Below are 19,923 nucleotides of genomic sequence, written 5' to 3'. Positions count from 1 at the left end.
CCTATAAGCTTAAACTAAATAATTTTCTACAATAAGCATTTTGCACCTAAATAGAAGGACAATTTTTCTTGTCCTCTTTGCAGTTTTAAAAGGTGATAAACATGCTGGGCATAGTGGCACATGCCTGTAATCCCAGCACTCAGGGCCTGAAGCAAGGGAATTCTTGCAAATTTGAGACCAGCCTGGGCTACAAAGTGAGCCCAAGGCCAGCCCTAACTGTGTAGTGAGACCTTGCCTCAAAAACAAAACAAAACAAAACAAAACAAAACAAAACAAAACAACAACAACAACAAAAAACCGAAAATGAAAATGAAAGAAAAGAAAAAAAGAGAAGGAGAAGTGATAAACATTACCGTGATATTGAGACGTAAATCTTTGACCAAGGTCCTGCTGGCAATCGAGCGAACATTAGAAACAGCTGGGGTAGCAGGCTGAATTTCGGGAACTAACTTCACAGGTTGATTAGGTAGAACATCAACTATAACCTTATAAAACAAAAGCAGTGGCTAGTTAACAACTTACTAATACTAATGCTTTACTATTAATATTTAAGAAATGATGACATATAAGTTAAATGTTACTTTCTGACATTTATTTCCACTCATTTCCTATTCCTTTGGTTTTTACTGACTCTGGTCATTACCTTGTTTTCCAGTGGTACCTTTACCCCTTCCCTTCTGTTTCAAGCACACTCCCCGTCAGAGGCACCCTCTCCTTTGGGCTCTGGTGCAGAAGTCTCCTCACAGGACTCCCTGGAGGGAAGTCTGCAATGCTGATTTAGAGCACAAGTATTTCTCTGGGATTTCTTTGTCATGGAAAGTCTACTTCTCTGTCAATTCTGAAGAATACAGAAGTCTAGTTGACAACTGTTTTCTTCCAGGGCTTGAAAAACCTGCTCCAAAGTTTCCTGGCATTTGCTTGTGCTGAGAACTGGTGTCACTCTCACACGCCTGCCTTTATGGTTTCTCGCTGTGTTTCTTTTACAGCTCTTCATATTCCCTTGTATTTGAAATTCTGCAACTGATATGTTCTGGACAGGGTCTTTTCTGTTTAATCCCTGGCTACTTTGAGTACTATAAGCCTCTCGTATTTGAATATTGAATTTCTCTCGATTTGGAAAACGTTCTGCTATGATCTCAATGAATAAACATGTCTTTTGAGCCATCTTCTGATTTTTTCCTTTATTCCCATAATTGAGTTGGTTTAGAGTTGTCTGGCAGCTGTTAGATCCGGCTGGTCCTCACACCAGTGAGATCCGCTACCCGTGCTTCCTACTGAGTTTTCTGCTCCTTGTACTTCTGCTTGCTTTTTTCCCCATCATTTCCAGTTCTTTGCCAAAATTTGCCATTTATGTCTAGAATTTTGTTTAGTTCATTAGCTGTTTAAGCTTGTTGAACATTATAGTAAAATCCTTCATCTGTTTAATTAAGTTGTCTAGATGCTAACTAAACATCCTATGAATGTATGCGTTTCTTCTCTTGAGCTCTTCACACACTTTGACCACTTAAGTTTTTGAGTTCTTCACATGCAGAGCTCTTCATCTGCTTCAGCATCTGGGAAATCAGCTTCTGGGGAGTTAAGGGTTTTTGGAGGCATCTTACTGCCTTGCTTTCTCACAGTTGTTTGTATTGTTTTTGTGCTGCAGGCTGAGTATCAGTTAGGGTGAGAAAAGCTGTAACTACTTGCGGGGCTCTATGCAGTTAGCTTCTGTCCCCCTGTGATGTGTCCCTGGCCTTGGTCATGTGTGGGTGTTTATGTCCCTTCCCAACCACTTCAGCACGGCATGAGTCCTCTAGTGTACAACTATCTTCTGGGAGCTGAATTCCCAGCACCTCTGAGACAGAAGAAAATGAACCATAATAATGCTGATGACACAAAGACAAACTGGATTGGCACACGGTTAAAACCAATAAAAAGCAACAACTATGCCGCCATTAACTGCAGAAATCAGTGCTGCAATACAGTCAAGAATGAACTGGGTATTGGTGCACATCAGGACCAATAAAATTTACAGCTATACCATCTTTAGCCACAGAAAAGAGATCTGCAATAATACAGACGTAAAGACAAACCAAATGTTGATAGACGGTTAAATATCTATAAAAAGCTACAACTATACCACCATTAATGAGAAAAATAATTCAGTAATGGCACAGTTCAACTAAACAGCTAAAAATGAAGCTTAACAGTAACAATAATAAAAATGAAAGGGATGGGAAAATGGAAAAAATGAAAGTAAAATTTGAAAATGAAGGACAAGGAAAATGAGGAATAGAAAATAAAATGGACTTAGATAAAAGTAGCAGAAAAATAAGAAAAAATCAAAATAAAGGTGAAAAAAAGGATACCCCCTGTCCCCTTAAACAAAAGGAGAAATGAGTTTAAAAAATTCCTCTGGGGGTTTGGCTGAGTGGCAATTTCCAGGGCCTGTGGTGCTGGGATCTAGCAGACATGGTGAAAGGATGGTGTTACGGCCTCAATCCAAATGTCCCCAAAGTCTCATGCGACCAGAGGCAGGCCTTTGGAAGGTCACAGGACAGCAGGGCCTGCTGCTAAAGGTGGTGTCTGGTGGATGAGATGGATCACTGTGGGCATCCTTCCTGGGCTCTCTGTTGCTCTGAGCCCCTGCCCTCCTTTGTGCCCTTCTGCTGTGCTGCCCTGCCTTGGAGCTGGCCCACAAGGACTGAAACCTCTACAAACTGGGAGCCAAAACAAACCTCTCTTTCTTAAGTTGTGGTGTCAGGTATTTTGTCCCAGTAGCAAGCAAAGTAACTGAAGACACATAGCGAGTCACAGGTGAGACCTGTTTTCTTTCTGTGCCCACTCTTTGCTGCATGAATGTTGAGTCCTGCTGAGTAAGGTTGGCCAATGGTTTGATGTCTGCTGTAGGGCTGTGTTCACTCCTGTGACTTTAGTGTCTGTGCTCTCTTGTGTTCCCTGAGTCACTGTGCTCTGACAAGCTGTATAATAACCTGTGGCCCCTCTGTCCACACAGCCCAAGACAGGCAGTCACACTGAGGAGTGCCCCTGGGGCAGTGGAGACACTTCGCCCTCCTTAGGGGCTCGGGTTCGTGCTCCAGATGGTTTCATTCTCTTCTCTGATGCCTCCTTTTCTGGTCAGCTCTTTCTTGATTCCGAGAGCAACTCTTCGCTAAGTTGCTGCTTTCCAAGTGTCTTGATCCAGGGTTCCAGAGAGACTGTGGTTTGCTGCTGGCTTTTACTCTGCCATCTTTCACCTCTTCAAAAGTACTTTGCTTTTAAAATTCAGAATAGAAGACTTATTAGGGTCTTTTTGTGGGGTAACGGTGATTTGGGGATTGAACTAAGAACCTGCAGACACTGATATACATCCTGAGCCCTTTTTAACATTTTAAATTTTGAGATACAGCTTAGGTTGTCCTGGCTGAGTTGAACTTGAGAACAGCCTCTTAGGCATGCACAAACTTAGAGGCACTTAAAAGTATAAGGAATACGCCCGGTGTGGTGGCTCACGCCTGTAATCCCAGCACTCAGGAGGCTGAGGTGAGAGGATTGTTTTGAGTTCGAGATCAGCCTGGGCTACATAGTGAGCTCAAGGCCAGCCTGAACTGCATAGTGAGACCCCTTCTCAAAAAAGACAAAAAAAAAAAAAAAAAAAAAAAAAAGGGAGTATCTTAGAAACTTTGTACAATGAAACAATTAAATGAAGATAATGAATGTTACAACTACCTTGTTATTATCCACAGTACCAATAACTGAAATGTTACTGATATTTCTTATGTATGATTGGCATGAGCAACTTTTATAATGATACAACTACGTTATTAATGAAACCATTTATATAAAGATGGAAACATGACTTTGAGCAGCTAGTCTAATTACTGAACATCTTTATCTACTTTTCCTGAAAAGCAAAATCACATTACAGCAGTCTCTCCTCTACAATTTTGCTTTCAATGGTTTCAGTTACCTACAATCAATCAGGGACTGAAAATATTAAATGGAGAATTTCAGAAGTAACCAAGCTGTAAGTTTTAAATAACTTATTATAATAGTATAGTTATTAGGTCATATTATTGTTAATCTCATATCTAGCTTATAAATTAAACTCTATAACAGGAACACACAGAAAAAACACAATATAGATAACATTCAGTATTATTTTCAGTTTCAAGCATCCACTAGGAGGCTTGGTATGTTTCACATGAATAACGGAAGATGATTGCATTTATACTTTGTATCCAGTAGTTAATTCACTTTTAAACAAATAATTCATTCGTAAACCAAGTAAGAAAATATAAAGCTAACTATTTCATATAATGAAAGCAAACAAACCTGTTCACTGTTGAGAATATTTGCTTTATCCATCATAAAACCAAACTGGATACAATACATCCCCACTTTGTTAGGAATTATTTTATCCCTAAATGAAAAAGAGGTAAGATTACTGACAGTTTTTAAGTAAAAGGGAAACTGAAAGCATCAACATTTCATTCCATAACCAACAAATGAATAGAAAGATTTACCAACACTAAATTCACCTTCACTCATTCAACAAGTGTTTCCTGTATGCTGGGCTTAATTCCAGGGCTCCTTACCTGTACATTCTTTCACAACACATCTGGCTACAATAAGAATGGAAACCACAACAGGAAGTTGAAAAGACAGTAAACAAAAAATATGATGAACTTTGCTTCATTGCTATGTTTTGTATGTATTTATTTGTTTTTGTAAGCATCTTGCTATATAACTCAGGCTGCCTTTGAACTGGAGATTCTCCTGTTTCAGCCTCCAGAGTGCTGGGGTTACAGGTCTACACCATTATGCCTTGCTACTACATTATAAAAACTTAAAACTGATAGTTTTATACTTTAAAATTATAGGCCTTTGTGTTATTTGTTTTATTATTTTTTATTCAGGCATTCATTATTTTTTGCCATAATTTTTTTTTTTTGGTACCGAGGACTGAACTCACGACCTCATGCTTACCAGGCAGGCGCTTATGCCACTGAGCTAAATCCCCGGCCCTTAGGCATTCATTATTCTAAATATCAAGTTATTTATTGTTATTTAATTATCAGTATAAAACTTCATACCTAATAAGAGGTATGTTTTTTAGCAGGCTCTGCTTATACTTTACTACAATTAAAATACTAATGATATTAATTAAAGAAAATAACTCAATCCGATAGAGCAGGCTAGGAGGGCCCTAAGCTTCTCATGTAGGCTGCTCTATTCCTAGAAGCCAATTCCAGGAGTAGAGACAGGCCTAAGGAAGACAGGCTCCCAAAGGAAAGGCAACACCACTTCTAACCACTCTAACAACTAATGGAAGCAAATACAAATCCTCGCTGGGCAAAGATGATCATACCCTAGACGTGAAGTTATTTCTACAGGTATGAAGAAACAGAATGCCTGGCATAACAACAAAATAACAAATTACATGAAGAAGCAACAGAATGAGACTAAAAATCAACAGAAACAAGATGATCAAAGGAGCAAGACCTCGGGGAATTCTGAACAGACTTTTACTACTTAAGACTGATAAGAGATAAGACTGAAAATTTCAACAGAGAAGTGGATCTTTAAAAATATAGTCAAGGTGAGCCAGGGGTGCTGCTGGTGTGACGCTGCAGATCCAGACCCCCAGAAGCTGAGGCAGGAGGACTGCGTGGCCTTCCGACTTTCTGGGCGTGTGGTAAGGCCTTCCCTTGACCTAGAACTAAAATGCCAAAGGTGGGTAACTCAAAAATGCACTTATCAGCATATTAAAACCTACTTCATGTAGAGTTAGTTAACAGATGCTAGTTTGCAGCAGTATTGAAAGAAAAAAGGGAAAAAGACAGAATAGTGCATGAAAAGGACTAATGCACTTACAGTGAAGAATGCCAGGAGACAAGGGAAAGACTGAAGAAGACATAGCCAGTGAAACAATGGCTGTGCGCGGTTCCAAACTGAAAAACTACCACCAAAGTCTACCAAGACCAGGTAGGGGATACAGGACAAAACACACAAGAGCAAACTAACAATCTTTTTTTGTTTTTATCGGTACCAGGGATCGAACTCACGACTGCCTGCTTGCAAGGTAGGCACTTATGCCACTGAGCTAAATCCCCAGCCCCCACAAGAGCAAACTATACCAACACTGCTGGGAACAAAACCCACAACAACCAAACACACAAGGAGGGAAAAGGACTTTGAGAAAACAAGACTGACAGTTAACGTCTCAAGTGAATGATGGATCAGTGAAGGCTGGCTTCAAAGCACTGCCAGAAAATGCCAACCCTAAGTACCCCAGTTAGCAGGTGTGGTGCTGCACATTTATAATCCCAGCACCTTGGGAGGCTGAAGCAGGAAGCCCGAAGTTCCAGTACCACAAATCAGTAACACAGTGAAACTATCTTGAAGTATACAAAAGAGCATTATATACTAAGAATGGGCACAACTAGACACTTCAGGGACACGGCTAGGCCAGCAGAACCTAAACAGAAGCAGGCCAGGAGTGGCTGTGTGTACAGGTCCACGGCTGAGGCGCAGTTGTGCACAGCCTGCCCTGTGCTGGCTGCTCTCACATTCAGTCTGGGGAAATCACAACGGTGTGCATGCTAGGTTCTTGTTTTTGTTTGTTTGGGGTGGTTTTTTTTGCACTTTTTGGGTTTTGTATTTTACTTTTTAAAAAGTTGAAGAAATTGAATGAGATTATATGTTGAATCTCAAACAGTGACTAACACATCAGCAATCTCAAGATTATTTTCATTCGGACATCAAAAATGTTAGCATATTTTATTACTTTATAGATGTCACTTTTTCTTAACTTAGTGAAAGTCACATAACATAAAATTAACCATTTTAATGTGTAGAATTTATTAGCAATTAGTACAGTCATATTCTTATGTAATCATCATCTTTAGTTCTAAACCATGTTTTATTATTTTTAAAAAATTTATTAGAAGTTTCTTTCAAATTTATGCTTTGGAAAGTAAGTTTTAATGGAAACAAATACTTTGGAATATAATGAAGTAGCACAATTCTCACACAGGTTGGTAGATTTCACACCCCAAAAGGCAACAGACTGAAAAGGAGGCCTCTGTTGCCTTGGAAAAGTCTCAACCAGCCCTTTGTAATTACTGGAGCACACTTAAAAGGTCCAAAGCAATGCTGGCCAAAGAGCAGGGGCTGGTCTGAACATTTTATTACTGGTCTATCACAGAAAGCCACAAAGTTCAGAAGTTTTTGCTTTGTTTTGTTTGCAGTCGTGCTGGGGATTTAACCCAAGGCTGCATGCATGCTAGGCACATATCTATCACTGAACTGGATCTCCAGACCTAATTTAAAGAATTTTAAAGAAAATCTTAGGGGAGAAATAAAAAAGGAACCTCACACATAGAGCTTTCAAAGCTTTTTGTCAGATTTGAAAATGGAAGTCTAGAACGAAGAAGCAACATCATAAAGTCACATAAACAGTAAAACCTTGTTCAAACTTCTTTCTACTTCAAAAGATCTCAAAATTATAGTCATTTCTCCACAATAAAGAATATAAGGTCCTCTGACAACATAACGAACTTCTCAAGGCTTTGTTTCTGAAGCTAATACAAGCATCATACCAATCTCTCCCAAAACCATTTCGTAAAGGCTTATTAAAGACAAGCTGGGGGACAGTGATACAGCTCAGTGGCACAGCACTTGCCTGGCAAGAGTGAAGTCCTGAATTCAATTCCCAGTTCAAAAAAGGAAAAGCTGGGTGTGGTGCTATAGGCCCATAATCCCAGCAGTTGGAGGCAGCAGAGGCAGGAGGTTGGTGGATTCAAGACCAGCCTGAGGCTCTGTCTCAAAAATCCAAAACCCAAAATAAAACAAACAAAAAATCCCCCAAACCAAAAAAACCCTAAAGTATGTCTTTCCCCAAACACTTCACAATTAAAAAGTACAGACACTAATATTTTCTACTTGACCATAAATTACTTTTCCTTTGGTAGGAATGCAAATACTTCTAAGGTTTAAAAACATTACAACAAAATATGCATGAACACATAAACGATTTGAGAAATACCTGAAATAGAAGCAGCCTTCTTCCTTGTCATTATCTTTTATTTTATTACAACTAAATGTTTCTGCCTAGAAAGGAGAGACAAGGAGAAAAGGCAGAACAACAAATTTTAAAGTACATTCAGGGTAAAAACTTATTACGTACCTGAATGAGAATCCAGATTGCCTGTGCACTTATAAACACGCAAGAGTCCACATGCGCTATGTTTCTTTATAACACACACACAGACACAGTGAGCGGAATTCCAGTGGCAGGCACCCATCCCCACACCATCTCCAGGTAACAGTCACTGGGCTCTGGTCTAACTTCCTCATGTGAAGATGTGTGTGCAGTTAGTTAACTGTCAGCCTATTAAATTACAGAAGCTAATTTCCAAGAGATGAGCCATAAATGCTGAAGTAGGTTATTAAACTGGATACTCTGACGAATTACAGGCTTTCAATTTGAGATTTGTCATGAATTTCCACTCTCTGATATGGAAGCCAATCAACAGCTGCATGTGGCTACTAAGCACCTGAAACACAGCTGCTCTGATCTGAGATCTGCTGTAGAATACATGGTAAATTTTGAGGAGTTGGAAAAAGAACGTAAAATCTCATTAGTATTTTAAAAATACTAAGTATATGTTGAATTTGATAAATTAAATTAGATTAAAAATACTAAAACTAATCTTACTTTTTTATTTTTACCTTTTTGAATGTGGCTATTAGAAAGTGTAAACATCAGGTTCGTGACCTTTCCATTGCACAGCTGTGGTTCTAGGCTTTCAAACTGTTCTCTGTACTCTTTCGTGTCTAGCCTGCTGTTTATCTCTCATTTTCTATATTACTTGTTGGTCTTAGTTAATGCTTTGTGTTACTATCTTTTAGAGATTTCTTTACTCTCATTTTCTATATTACTTGCTGGTCATAGTTAATGCTTTGTGTTACTATCTTTTAGAGATAAAAACAAAAACAAAACAGTGTAGGCCACTTTTTTTGTAATGTCATAAAAAATCTGGGCATGTAGGAGAAGGGATATTCCAAGTTCTAGAACAAGCATGAGAAACATAGTGAGACCTCGTCTCAACAAACCAAGGCAGGATGACACCGAGATGAGACAGAACTGAACTGAATAAAACCAAATCAAACCAGAGCAAGGGTACTGACACTTAACTTTGCACTTTTTAGAAGTCCTAAGAAATAGCACAAATTAAGCTCCAGTTCTTACACACAGATAGTGCATTTTTACCTGGATGAGATTTAATTCTAAGGTAAATGTAAGTTATTTTTGACTTCTGAGGTTTTTTTTTTTTGGTCTTTTTTCGTTTTTATCGGTACCAGGGATCGAACTCACGACTGCCTGCTTGCAAGGCAGGTGCTTACGCCGCTGAGCTAAATCCCCAGCCCTATTTTTGACTTCTAAAAACGCTCCCATTACTCACGTTTGCTGGTGGTCGGTTCACATTGTTGGACAGCTTCCACATTTTCATAGAAATACGTGCTGGATTAATATTTTTAATGATGCTGTCATCTTCAGAAATAACACTAACCATAAAATCTGTCATGGCAAACATACAACATGTATTTCAAACTTACTAACCATGATGGACAGTTCTCTAGTGCTGCGTCTGGCTGGCAAGTTCTCATCTTATTTTCAGTCTGCCATGCTGTAAATTCTAGCAATCAAGACCAAACAGCCAGACTGTGTCTGCTCAGCTACTCAAACCCAGGTCCGCTGGCCACAATATCCCAGGCTTTATGTACTCTTAGACCATTTATGTTCTTTCACGATTTTCAGTACCATTCAGGAAGTAAAGTATTACCATACACAATATTCTCATAATTGCTCCCAGTAACACTTACTTGGCACCATTTTCCAAAGCTAAATACATGTCTCATCTCTCCCAAACAGATTTAAAACAGAATTCATAAAGTACAAAATGCTATGTATATGTGTAATTTAATTATTAAAAATTACTGCTAAAAATGTATATATAAAATTTTTGGTAGGTTTATTTCACTACTTTGTAACTATACACAGGCATTCATCCCTTCACTAAAACAAAAGTATTCCATAAAATTACCTATGTAAGGCAAATACTAATTTCCTGTTAACTTAGCCACAGAAAACACTATATGAAATCACCTGCCTACCCAACTGCTTCCCACATAATGCTATATTCACTGGAAACTATAGTATTAATGGCTATAATTAAAAGCTCAACAAAGTATATAGTAAGTAAATGTTTGCTGTTCTGACCTTTAATCACAAATCCTGACAGGGTGTATTTCCATCCACAGCAGAAAAATGGTTCTGGTTCTGATGGGCTTACGGTAACAGGATAACATGCTTAGCAGAGTGTAACTCCACCATTTACTTCATACTTCTTAAACAGAATTTCACAGTTCAGTCAACACACAAACATCGACTGAACTGATTTAATGACCTCAGGGTGCCAGTTTACACATGAACTTTTAGTTCATTCTTGACATTAAAAGACTCCAGGACAAAGAGATGAAAATAGACATTGCTAAGGCATATGGATTTTCTCTGCCATCTAAAAGGCAATGACATGGCTCTGTAAAAACTATGTTGAACATCAAATGTAAATAATTTATACTACTATTTTAGTAAGGCAAGTTATTGTTAAAGATTTATTTAAATACCATCCAACACTCACCAGTGAAAACACCCCCTGCTAAGAAGGAAGCATCTTTGTCATATTTAACATTGAGACGGATGGGTTTTTCGGGATCTGGAAGAACCATTAACTTGATTACAGGTCCTTCTATGGTGCTCTTGTTAAGGACGGCTTTAACCTGCACAGCATGTTCTCCTCTAAGAAGAGCAAAGAAAGGGTGGGTATTCAAGTTACATTAGTTACAATCTAAAAATCTGGATACAATTTACACAAAGTTTGATTCCTTCAGGGAAACTATTAATCTCCTACTCTGCTCCCACTTCTGCTTAACTCTACATAGAAAGGTAGTTACTACTCTGAACTCCAGCAGGTAACAAGAAAAATCAATCCTAGAACCCCAAGATCTATCAGACTTTCCCTTCTTACCGAGGGGCAGAAACAATGAACACTCCCAAATCAGCCCTGCCCTTCTCATCTGTTTTATGCTGTTGGTTTGAAGGCATGAGCTAAAAACAGAACAAAAAAATTGGTTAATTAGAAAAGTCTAGAGATCAGTTGTCTATTCCTATTTAAAATCATATTTGCACATATTTACAAAATCCAAAACTTTCAAATTGGAAACTAGTGGAAATAATGCTCTATGTAATCACATACTCCAAAAGACATTAACCACTCACTTTTGTCACATGGACCAGAATTTTGTGTTGAAAGTTTTACCGTGTCAGCAGCAGTGCTACAGCAAGGTGAGGGTGCGGTGCGGTCCACTGCAGGGATCTTGAGTCCAGGCACCACAGTGCTACTGCGGTCCTTTACCTTTCCGCACTCCTCCAAGTGTGCTGCTTAAAATTCTGCTACAGTAATGACCTTTACACTGGCCACCAGCTTCTACTTTGATGTAATTACCAACCAGTGGCCACATTTCCTAGTAACAGGTTAGAAGAGTTTCAGACTTTCACAGATGATTCTGCAGAAACTAAAACTATCCTTCTGGAAGCAAATATTTAGAATACAGTTGAATCTGTAGCCTGTAGTACCAAAAACCTCAAAACTATCCCCAAACCTTTTAAACATTTGTGCTTAAGAGAACACACAGAGTAGCTAACAGTGGCACACACCAAAAGAAAAGGCAGCGACTGGACAGGGAAAGCTAGGGGCACTCGAAATGGCAGGGTAGGGCCCTGCCCAACCATCACAGGGACACCTGCAGGCCTCTGGGCTTGGCCTCTGCGCAACTGTTTCCCCAGAAAGGCCTACTCTTTAACTGACAATGCAGGACACTGTGCTATTGGTCTTCATTTACTTTTTTTTTTTTTTTAAGAAATTAATTATCCATCCTAACCTAACAACTAGTTCTATATAATAAATAGACTACCAAAACTGTAAAATGCTGACCCCTCTTGTTACACTGGTTGTAAAATACAAACTTTACTTCCTCAAAAAAAATTTTTAAAAAATCTTTAATTTGACTTATACTAGTAAAGGCTAAAAATAAGATTACATTTCAAAAAGAAATAAAATGTGACATACAGAGATATTATCATAAGGCTGAAGTACAGACACACACACACTCCCCAGGTGCTAGGAACTGAATTCTGGGCCTTCACACTGAATCACATCGTCAGTGTATCTTTATCAGCCACTAACTTGCCAAGGCAGGACCCTCTTGCCTCTGCCTCCCAGCTGGACTTTAGATGTGTGCTATCACTTCTAGCTGAAGCACTGAATTTTCTTGTGCAGCACTGGGGACTGAATGCAGGGCTTTGTGTCCACTGGACGAGGCTCTACCACTGAGCCATATCCCCAGCCCTGAGATGCCGGATGCTAGGAAAGAAGTATTTCAGGCAGCTGACCACCTACCTTTAAGTTATTAGCCTTCACAAGGCTTATTTTAACGTGAGGGACTGCTGCTGGGTTATCCCACTGATCACAGAGCTGAACAGTGAGAGGGCTCTGTAATTCTCGACCATTAATCACTGGAATGGCCTGAAAGGGATATAAACATTTTAAGAAACAACAGAAGGTACACAGGCAAAACACTGCAATTACTTATAAAACAAATTACTTAATTTATCTCTGTTCTATTCTTTCATCGATGAAAATAAATTTGAAAGCCAATTCCATGAACACAAATGACTCTTACAAAATGATGAATAGGCCCAGCGATGTAACCTAGCAGCACAGCGCCTGCCTAGCAAATGCAAGGTCATGAGTTTGATCCTCAATACCAAAACAAAAACAAAATGATGAAGAATTTATGATGAATAAATGATGATAAAAGGAAAAACACAATTCCATGTTACTGACTTGTAACACAGGTTCTTAAAAATTACAATTAGAGTGATAGCAATTGAAACAGAAGCTTTTCTCTGGCTCTCATACTTAGCTTTAGTAATCCATGGGTTTACTCCTTTGTCAATTTTTAGTTCTCTATCATAGTGAACAAAGCAAAACTACAGCTTCCTGGCATTGGTTAAAGAGCACTAGTAATGATCCACACTATCCTAAAGTTCACAAGATTACCACTGACCTATAATCTACCTACCTATAATCTACCAAAGATTATAAAAAGGATGAATTATAAAATGAGCCGACTGGGGGCTGGGGGTTTAGCTCAGCGGCATAAGCGCCTGCCTTGAAAGCAGGCAGTCCTGAGTTCGATCCCTGGTACTGATAAAAATGAAAAAAAAAAAAAAAAAAAAAAAAAAAAAAAAGAGCTGACTGCTTCCAAATATAAGGACACAGTATTTCAATCCTTTTCATATAACTGTACACTCTGATGACTGTTAAATAATATCCTAACTTTTTAAAGGCATTCTTGGCTAACGGATTGCAGATTTGCCTCTAACCTGGACAGTTTAATGACTTAGCATGACTTTCTCTCAAAATAAAAAATAAAAGTCTGGGGAGGTAGCTCAGTTAGCACCATTAAAGCATTGTTATTTTTAAAGGATATCTTCGCTAAATGACTTTAGCCTAAGGTGATGGTAATAAACTGTTCAGGAAAATAGTAGAAAATGCTAATTTCCAAAAATCTAATGTCTGTAAAGGCAAATCTACTCATCACTTTTACATTCTGGCATGTTATTTAACACTTCACATTTTTCAGTTTCTTCGTTTATAGAATAATAATACACATACACATATATATACTTACATTTTTTTTCTAATTATCATGTTATTCTATTAATTTCCCTTTACTACACTGACCCTGTGCAGGGAAGGTAGGTCAAGAATTAAATTAGGAAATTCTAGAAAAGTTAGATATAAGTGATTATTTTCTCAGTCATATCTATATACAGATACAGCTAATAGAGAAACTAGTTTGAAGATTCTTTTTCTTTCTTTTTTTTTTTTTTACAGTACCAGGTATTATACTCAGATTTCTGCACATAACAAGCAACTTATTGTACATTGTGCTACACCTTCAGACCTTGTATTTTGGAAACTATCTCATTACATTGCCAAGGGTGACCTCAGACCTGCCTCTACCTCCCAAGTAGCTAGTATGACAGGCATGTGCCACCTTGCCCAACTTTAGGTTTTATTTTAAAGTTCCTAAATTACAATATTACCTGCAAATACATCTTATAGTACTTTTTAAATAAGTTGTCACCTTTTATATTCCCAATAAAATCAAATACATAAACATGCTTAAGATTCCTTCTACCTCAAAAGTATGCAATTAGTTCAGAATATAGTTACCCAACAAATTGTTGGTATGAGTAGGAAAAAATATTTTAATTTATGTAGTGTAAATATCCCTGGAAAAAAATTAACACATTGGTTTTTCAGTAAAACCTCAAAACAGTGCTATGGAAAAGAATTTTTTTAAAGCACAGTTAAAGCTTGTTTATCTGTTTTTTTAAATTCACAAACAAAAAGAGCATCTCAACCAGGCTGGAGGAATGTAAACCTTTCTTAGGTAAGCTGCTCCTTTACTAGGATATGTTCATTTACTCTCATAGTATGAATTTATTCTTCTCTATAAGAAAAGCTATCACGGATGGGATATAACACAAAAGCACAGCCCCTGCCTGCCAAGTGTGAGGTCATGAGTTTGATTTCCCATACCAATGAAAAACAAAACAAAACAAAAAGTTACTGCTGGACGTGGTGGCACATGCCTATAACCCCAGCACTCTGGAGACAGGTGGACTGCTGCAAGTTGGAGACCAGCCTATGCTACACATTGAGTTAAGGACACCCTGAACTATACAGTTAAGAACCTATCTCAAAAAAACAAAACAACAAATAAACAAAAAACATCATACTAATATTATACAAAACTTATCATACTAATAACTAAAGCCCTGATCATACAAAAATCATACAAAAATTATCATACTAATAACTAAAGCCCTGATATGCTTCAATCAAACACCAGAAGCTCAACATGTCAAATGAAATGCTATCCAAGGATACAAATTTAGGACTTAATGTAACAGACTATTGTCTGACATGGTGACTGTAGTTAATAATGTATATCCTTTTTTATTTTTTCCTTTCTTGGTACCAAGAATCGAAATCAGGATCTCACACTTGCCAGACAGGTGCTGTGCCACTGAGCTACATCCCTGGCCCAAGGCATATTCTTAAAAACTGTTAGGACAGGCCAGGGATTTAGCTCAGCGGCATAAGCACCTGCCTTGCAAGCACACGGTCATGAATTTGATCCCTGACAGGAAAAAAAAATTGCTAGGACAGTAGATTTTTAAATCATCTCACCACAAAAAGACAAGAGATAATATATGTTGTAATTAACTTGATTTACCCACTCCACAATGTATATGTACTTTAAAACACTATGATGAAAAAAATTCAGTTTTTCACTTCTTAATTACAAAAATAAAAAAGTTAATTAACACTCTAAAAAACTTGGTAAACAGTTCAACAAAGGTAAGATCTGGCAGACATTTGCAAAACTGGTATTGAAGATTTAAGTACTTTTGTAGGACGTGATAGTAAGTATGCACGACTGCAACAAACTGGTGTTTGGGATTTCTTTAAAAACTTCCAATAAAATCCAAACATAAAGGTACATGCCTGTAAACTTAGCACTCTGGGACACTGCGGCAAGAGGATCTCAAGTCTGAGCCCAGCTCTTGGCAACCAAGTGATTCAGTAAGACCCAGTCCCAAAATAAAACAAAACAAATCAGTAACTGTTGAAACAAGATTACTAGCACATTGGGGTTCATTAATTATCCTTTTTTTCCGCTCTCTCTCTCTCTCTCTTTTCTTTTTGGTACGGAGGATCGAACTCACTCATGACCTCGAGCTTGCCAGGCAGGCGTGCATGTCACTGAGCTGAATCTCCGGCCCATTATCCTTTTACTTTGATGCATGCTTGAAAATTTTTCTCACATAGTTTTAAGGTTTTGACTTATTATATTCATTATTCACAAAGAATTTATAATGAAGTAATAAAGTATTAAGATTGACGTTACCTTGCTCTTTTGTTATTGTGGGGACTGCCAGCTGACAGCAACACCAAAATCTAATCCGTGGATAGTCTGAAAGACTGCCGCCATGGTGCTAAAGCTCTCTCACTGGGAAAGGAAGTTACTCACCTCCTTTAATTCTGGCCAGTCTACAAGGAGAAGTTTAGCAGGAGGTCCAGAAATTAGCTGCACTCGAATAAAGTCAGAAAATTCACGCCAAGTGAAACAAAGATCCTTATACCCAGGAGGACCTGGCATAAACTTGATGCCTCTTACACTTATACTTTGTGAGTTTTCCTAGTGAGGAAAAGTACAACAAGAAAAGACAAGGTATGAGTTAGCTTTTTAAAAAATAAAATGTTTTGTCACTAACTGTTGGGCACACAAGTAACAGATCACATCTGTGTCACCAAGGACATACCAAAACATCTATTCTCATGAGGAGAGACACACCCACCCCAATGGCTAGAGTGGCCCAATCTGTAAAGGTCAGATCTTAGAGGCAGCCCAGCCTCTGAGATGCCCACCAATTGGTGAATGCATAGAGAAGAGGTACTATATATTATGTGTGTGTGTATATATATATATATATATTTTTTTTTTCTTTCTCATTTTTATCGGTACCAGGGATCGAACTCACGACTGCCTGCTTACAAGGCAGGCGCTTATGCCGCTGAGCTAAACCCCTAGCCCCAATATGTATATTTTTGTACAATAAAGTACTATGCTGCCATAAGAAAGGACAAGCTTGAGACATTTCTAGCTGGGTGGATGCACCTTAAGACAGTACTCTTCAGTGAAGTGAGTCACACACATGCAAATACTGTGCTGTTTCTCTGGGGTGCAAGACTGGAAGGGTACATAGTGACCGGGAATATGTGGTAGATACTATGAAATGGGAAGAAATGGTTAATATGGGAGGGTGAATTAGGAAGAGGGAGAAAAAAGGAGGAAGGGAGAAGGAACAAAATAAGAAGAGGGAGAAAATGGAAACAAGGCTTTTGTGAATGGGAAGGAGAGACATTTGGGAAGAGGAACAGGCAAACAAAAAAAAAACAAGTTATGTCATGTGCAGATTCCCTACCATGAGTGTAGTCACTGTGTGTATCTGAAGTTTACCAGCAGACTTAATTAAAGAAACCAACAAGAGGACAAAGTTTTTTCTGTTATGTTTTGGGGAAACACCTAAAAGGCTCCGGCTGCGTTCACCCTCTTCTTTAGACAGTGAGCATATCCCTTACCTGCACTGCTGGAGACTGCAAGTGTTTCAGACTTTGAGATGTCTGCACAACTTCAATGGCTCTGTATTACTAATCAAAATGCGAGATTTTCTGAATGTCACGTCAATGCTTGAGAAGTTTTGGTGCACTCTCCTTCACTGCTACTCAAACAGCCAAGGTGCATGCCTGATAACCCGTGCTCGGTGTCCTTTCCTGCTATCTGTAGTATTCCTTACCAGAGTGCGCTAAGGTTGACTTTTCTAGGTCACTGCACATGTGACACCTATGACCCCTCAGTAAAAAGGGTCTTCCCAGCCGCCCTACCTAAGGGCACATCATTATTTTACCTACTTTACTTTTCTAGTGTAGCAGCAATCAAGTGATAGAGGATAGGACAAAGTACACAGAGCAACAGGAAGCAGAAACTGTTCTTGCATAACAACAAGAGCACATTTATCTTCCCAACCTACACACAAGGTTCGAACTAGACAATGGGAAAACCTGAAAGCCAAAGAACAGTCACCACCCTATGACAAAGCATCACTAAAGGTTCACCAGTTGGAGTGTTTGAAAATTAGCACACACTAGCATAAAAGATTAGCAGACACAATTCTTTTGGTCAACTGAAGAGTGTCACAGAGGCCCAAGAAGAGGAGTCTAGAAAAACCTGATGTTCTTTAGGAATCCACTTTCCCTTACCTGTGAGGCCCTCTTTCCTCTCTGACATACACTGCTCTGACAGGTTCCCTGAACTCCATTCCAGCAGGGACACTGCCTTCAAGCTGGCTCTGATTTCCCCAAACATGCTTGCTTGTGAGCCTGTACAAATTCCACCCAAGATTCTATTTCTCAAGCTAACCTGAATTAACTGAACAGCTGCAACTCTGACATAGTTTTCTCCTCAATATCCTATTGAAAGCAAGGTATGAAAAAAAAAAAAAATAAAAAGCAAGGTATGAGCACTAGGAAGTGTGATTTAAGTAGCTATGTGAAAAAAGGTATATCTCTACATATGCACAAATACATACACATGTATCCTGAAATAATTACGGAGACACGCTATAAAAAGTTACACTATGCTTCAAAATGGCATGGCAAGGGAAGATGTGCTGTCACCACTAGACAACGGAACCACAGGACTTACTTAAGCTAGTTTACGTTCAAATTTTTTCGTTATTAAAGTTTTAAGGTTCTTTTACAACTTTTCCGTTTAAAAAAGTAAAAATTAAACTTTATTTAGTTACTTTTGTTTTTCTTTTACAAACAAAATATGTGCCAAACGTTACAGAGAGCAGCCATACCTGCAAAGTAGTCTTCACATTTGAGTCATCAAGCCCAGCTCCAGCAATTGACAAAGCAGACAAATTACTCGGTGAAAATGCTGGAATCTGATTTCCATACTGATCCGTAATAATTATAACTTAAAAAAAAAACAAGAACAAATTTTCTTGAAGTATTATCATTAATAAAAGATACAAGTATGTATAACATTTAAAATATACTTAGAAACATAAATTTCGTTCATTTAAGAACTTTTTGGCATAAAAATATTTCTCCTAACCCTAAAAAATAAACCAGGTATCTATGTAAGAATTACATACTTAACAGGATGCTAATGTTAATCAGACTTTACTATTTTTTATTTTTGTGGTGCTGGAATCAAACCCAGGCCTCATGCATGCTTAGCAAGTGCTCTACCAGTAACCTGTATCACTAGCCTCCTTAAAATTTTCCCATCAAAATTTAAAGGAAATACTTTAACTCTTTTTCAAGATATAAGAAAAACCTGAGCATGATGGTACATGCCTGTATTCCCAACTGCCGAGAGGTTGAGACAGGAGGATCGCAAGATGACCAGACTAGATAACTTAGTGAGATTCCACCTCAAAATACAAAAGGCTGGCAAAGATGAGTAGCAGTAGCATTTGTGTACCATGGAGTCAATCACCCAGTGTTAACTGGGAAAACAAAACATTAAAAAAAAGACCACACAAAACCTTTTATATATTTATTTTATGCTGACATTTCTTCTAACAGCCAAATTTTTAAAAGCAATTTTTCCACATGTATTCAATGCATACCAAAGGCTGCCTCTCAGACTGTATGAAATCATGAACACAAGAGAACAGCACGGCAGGAGGAAATGAACCACACTAACCTACTTCTCCGGGAAGCTCTTGGCCCATCTGCACTGTTTTTCCTCCTTTGAGCTCACATTTTAAATGTCTGGGTTCATCGGGAAGTGGTCTGAAATTAGTGAAGAAATTAAAAGGCTTTAGTAACATCATTAATTATACAAAAATACTTAGCTTCCAGTATATTAAAGAGTAATAAATATGTGTTTGAAAATACACTGGCATAGTGCCAGAACTGTTACACAGATTTAATGCAATCCCAATCAAAACACCATTAGCATACCTCACAGATCTAGAGAAAACACTCCTAAAATTTGTTTGGAACCAGAAGAGACCTTAGAACAGCAAAGGAAATTGTGGGCAACAAAGGCAAGGCAGGAGGCATCACAACTGCTTACTTGAAATTGTATTAAAAAAAAAAGTACTGTGACAAAATCAACATAGTAATGGCAAAAAAACAGACTTGAGGGCCAGTGGAA

At 38.2% G+C, this 19,923-nt stretch overlaps 1 protein-coding gene across 1 annotated transcript in view; it reads right to left on the bottom strand.

The window, feature by feature from the left end:
* Smchd1 (structural maintenance of chromosomes flexible hinge domain containing 1) overlaps positions 1-19,923 on the bottom strand; it is a 127,963-nt gene that overhangs the window by 29,440 nt on the left and 78,600 nt on the right. Inside the window, exons 27-36 of the mRNA XM_063231901.1 lie at positions 19,468-19,556; positions 18,611-18,729; positions 16,219-16,386; positions 12,507-12,632; positions 11,076-11,155; positions 10,689-10,846; positions 9,450-9,565; positions 8,030-8,094; positions 4,315-4,402; positions 354-485 (exon numbers count right to left, since the gene is read on the bottom strand). Of these exons, the coding sequence (XP_063087971.1) occupies positions 354-485; positions 4,315-4,402; positions 8,030-8,094; positions 9,450-9,565; positions 10,689-10,846; positions 11,076-11,155; positions 12,507-12,632; positions 16,219-16,386; positions 18,611-18,729; positions 19,468-19,556 (1,141 nt within the window). The remainder of the gene's footprint in view (positions 1-353; positions 486-4,314; positions 4,403-8,029; positions 8,095-9,449; positions 9,566-10,688; positions 10,847-11,075; positions 11,156-12,506; positions 12,633-16,218; positions 16,387-18,610; positions 18,730-19,467; positions 19,557-19,923) is intronic.

This window comes from Cavia porcellus, unplaced genomic scaffold, assembly GCF_034190915.1.
Source record: "Cavia porcellus strain 051 isolate PalLab524CR breed Dunkin Hartley unplaced genomic scaffold, mCavPor4.1 scaffold_20, whole genome shotgun sequence".
Classification (NCBI taxonomy): Eukaryota; Metazoa; Chordata; class Mammalia; order Rodentia; family Caviidae; genus Cavia; species Cavia porcellus.
Note: the sequence above shows the minus strand (reverse complement) of the source record. Positions and strands in the feature narration are given on the sequence as shown.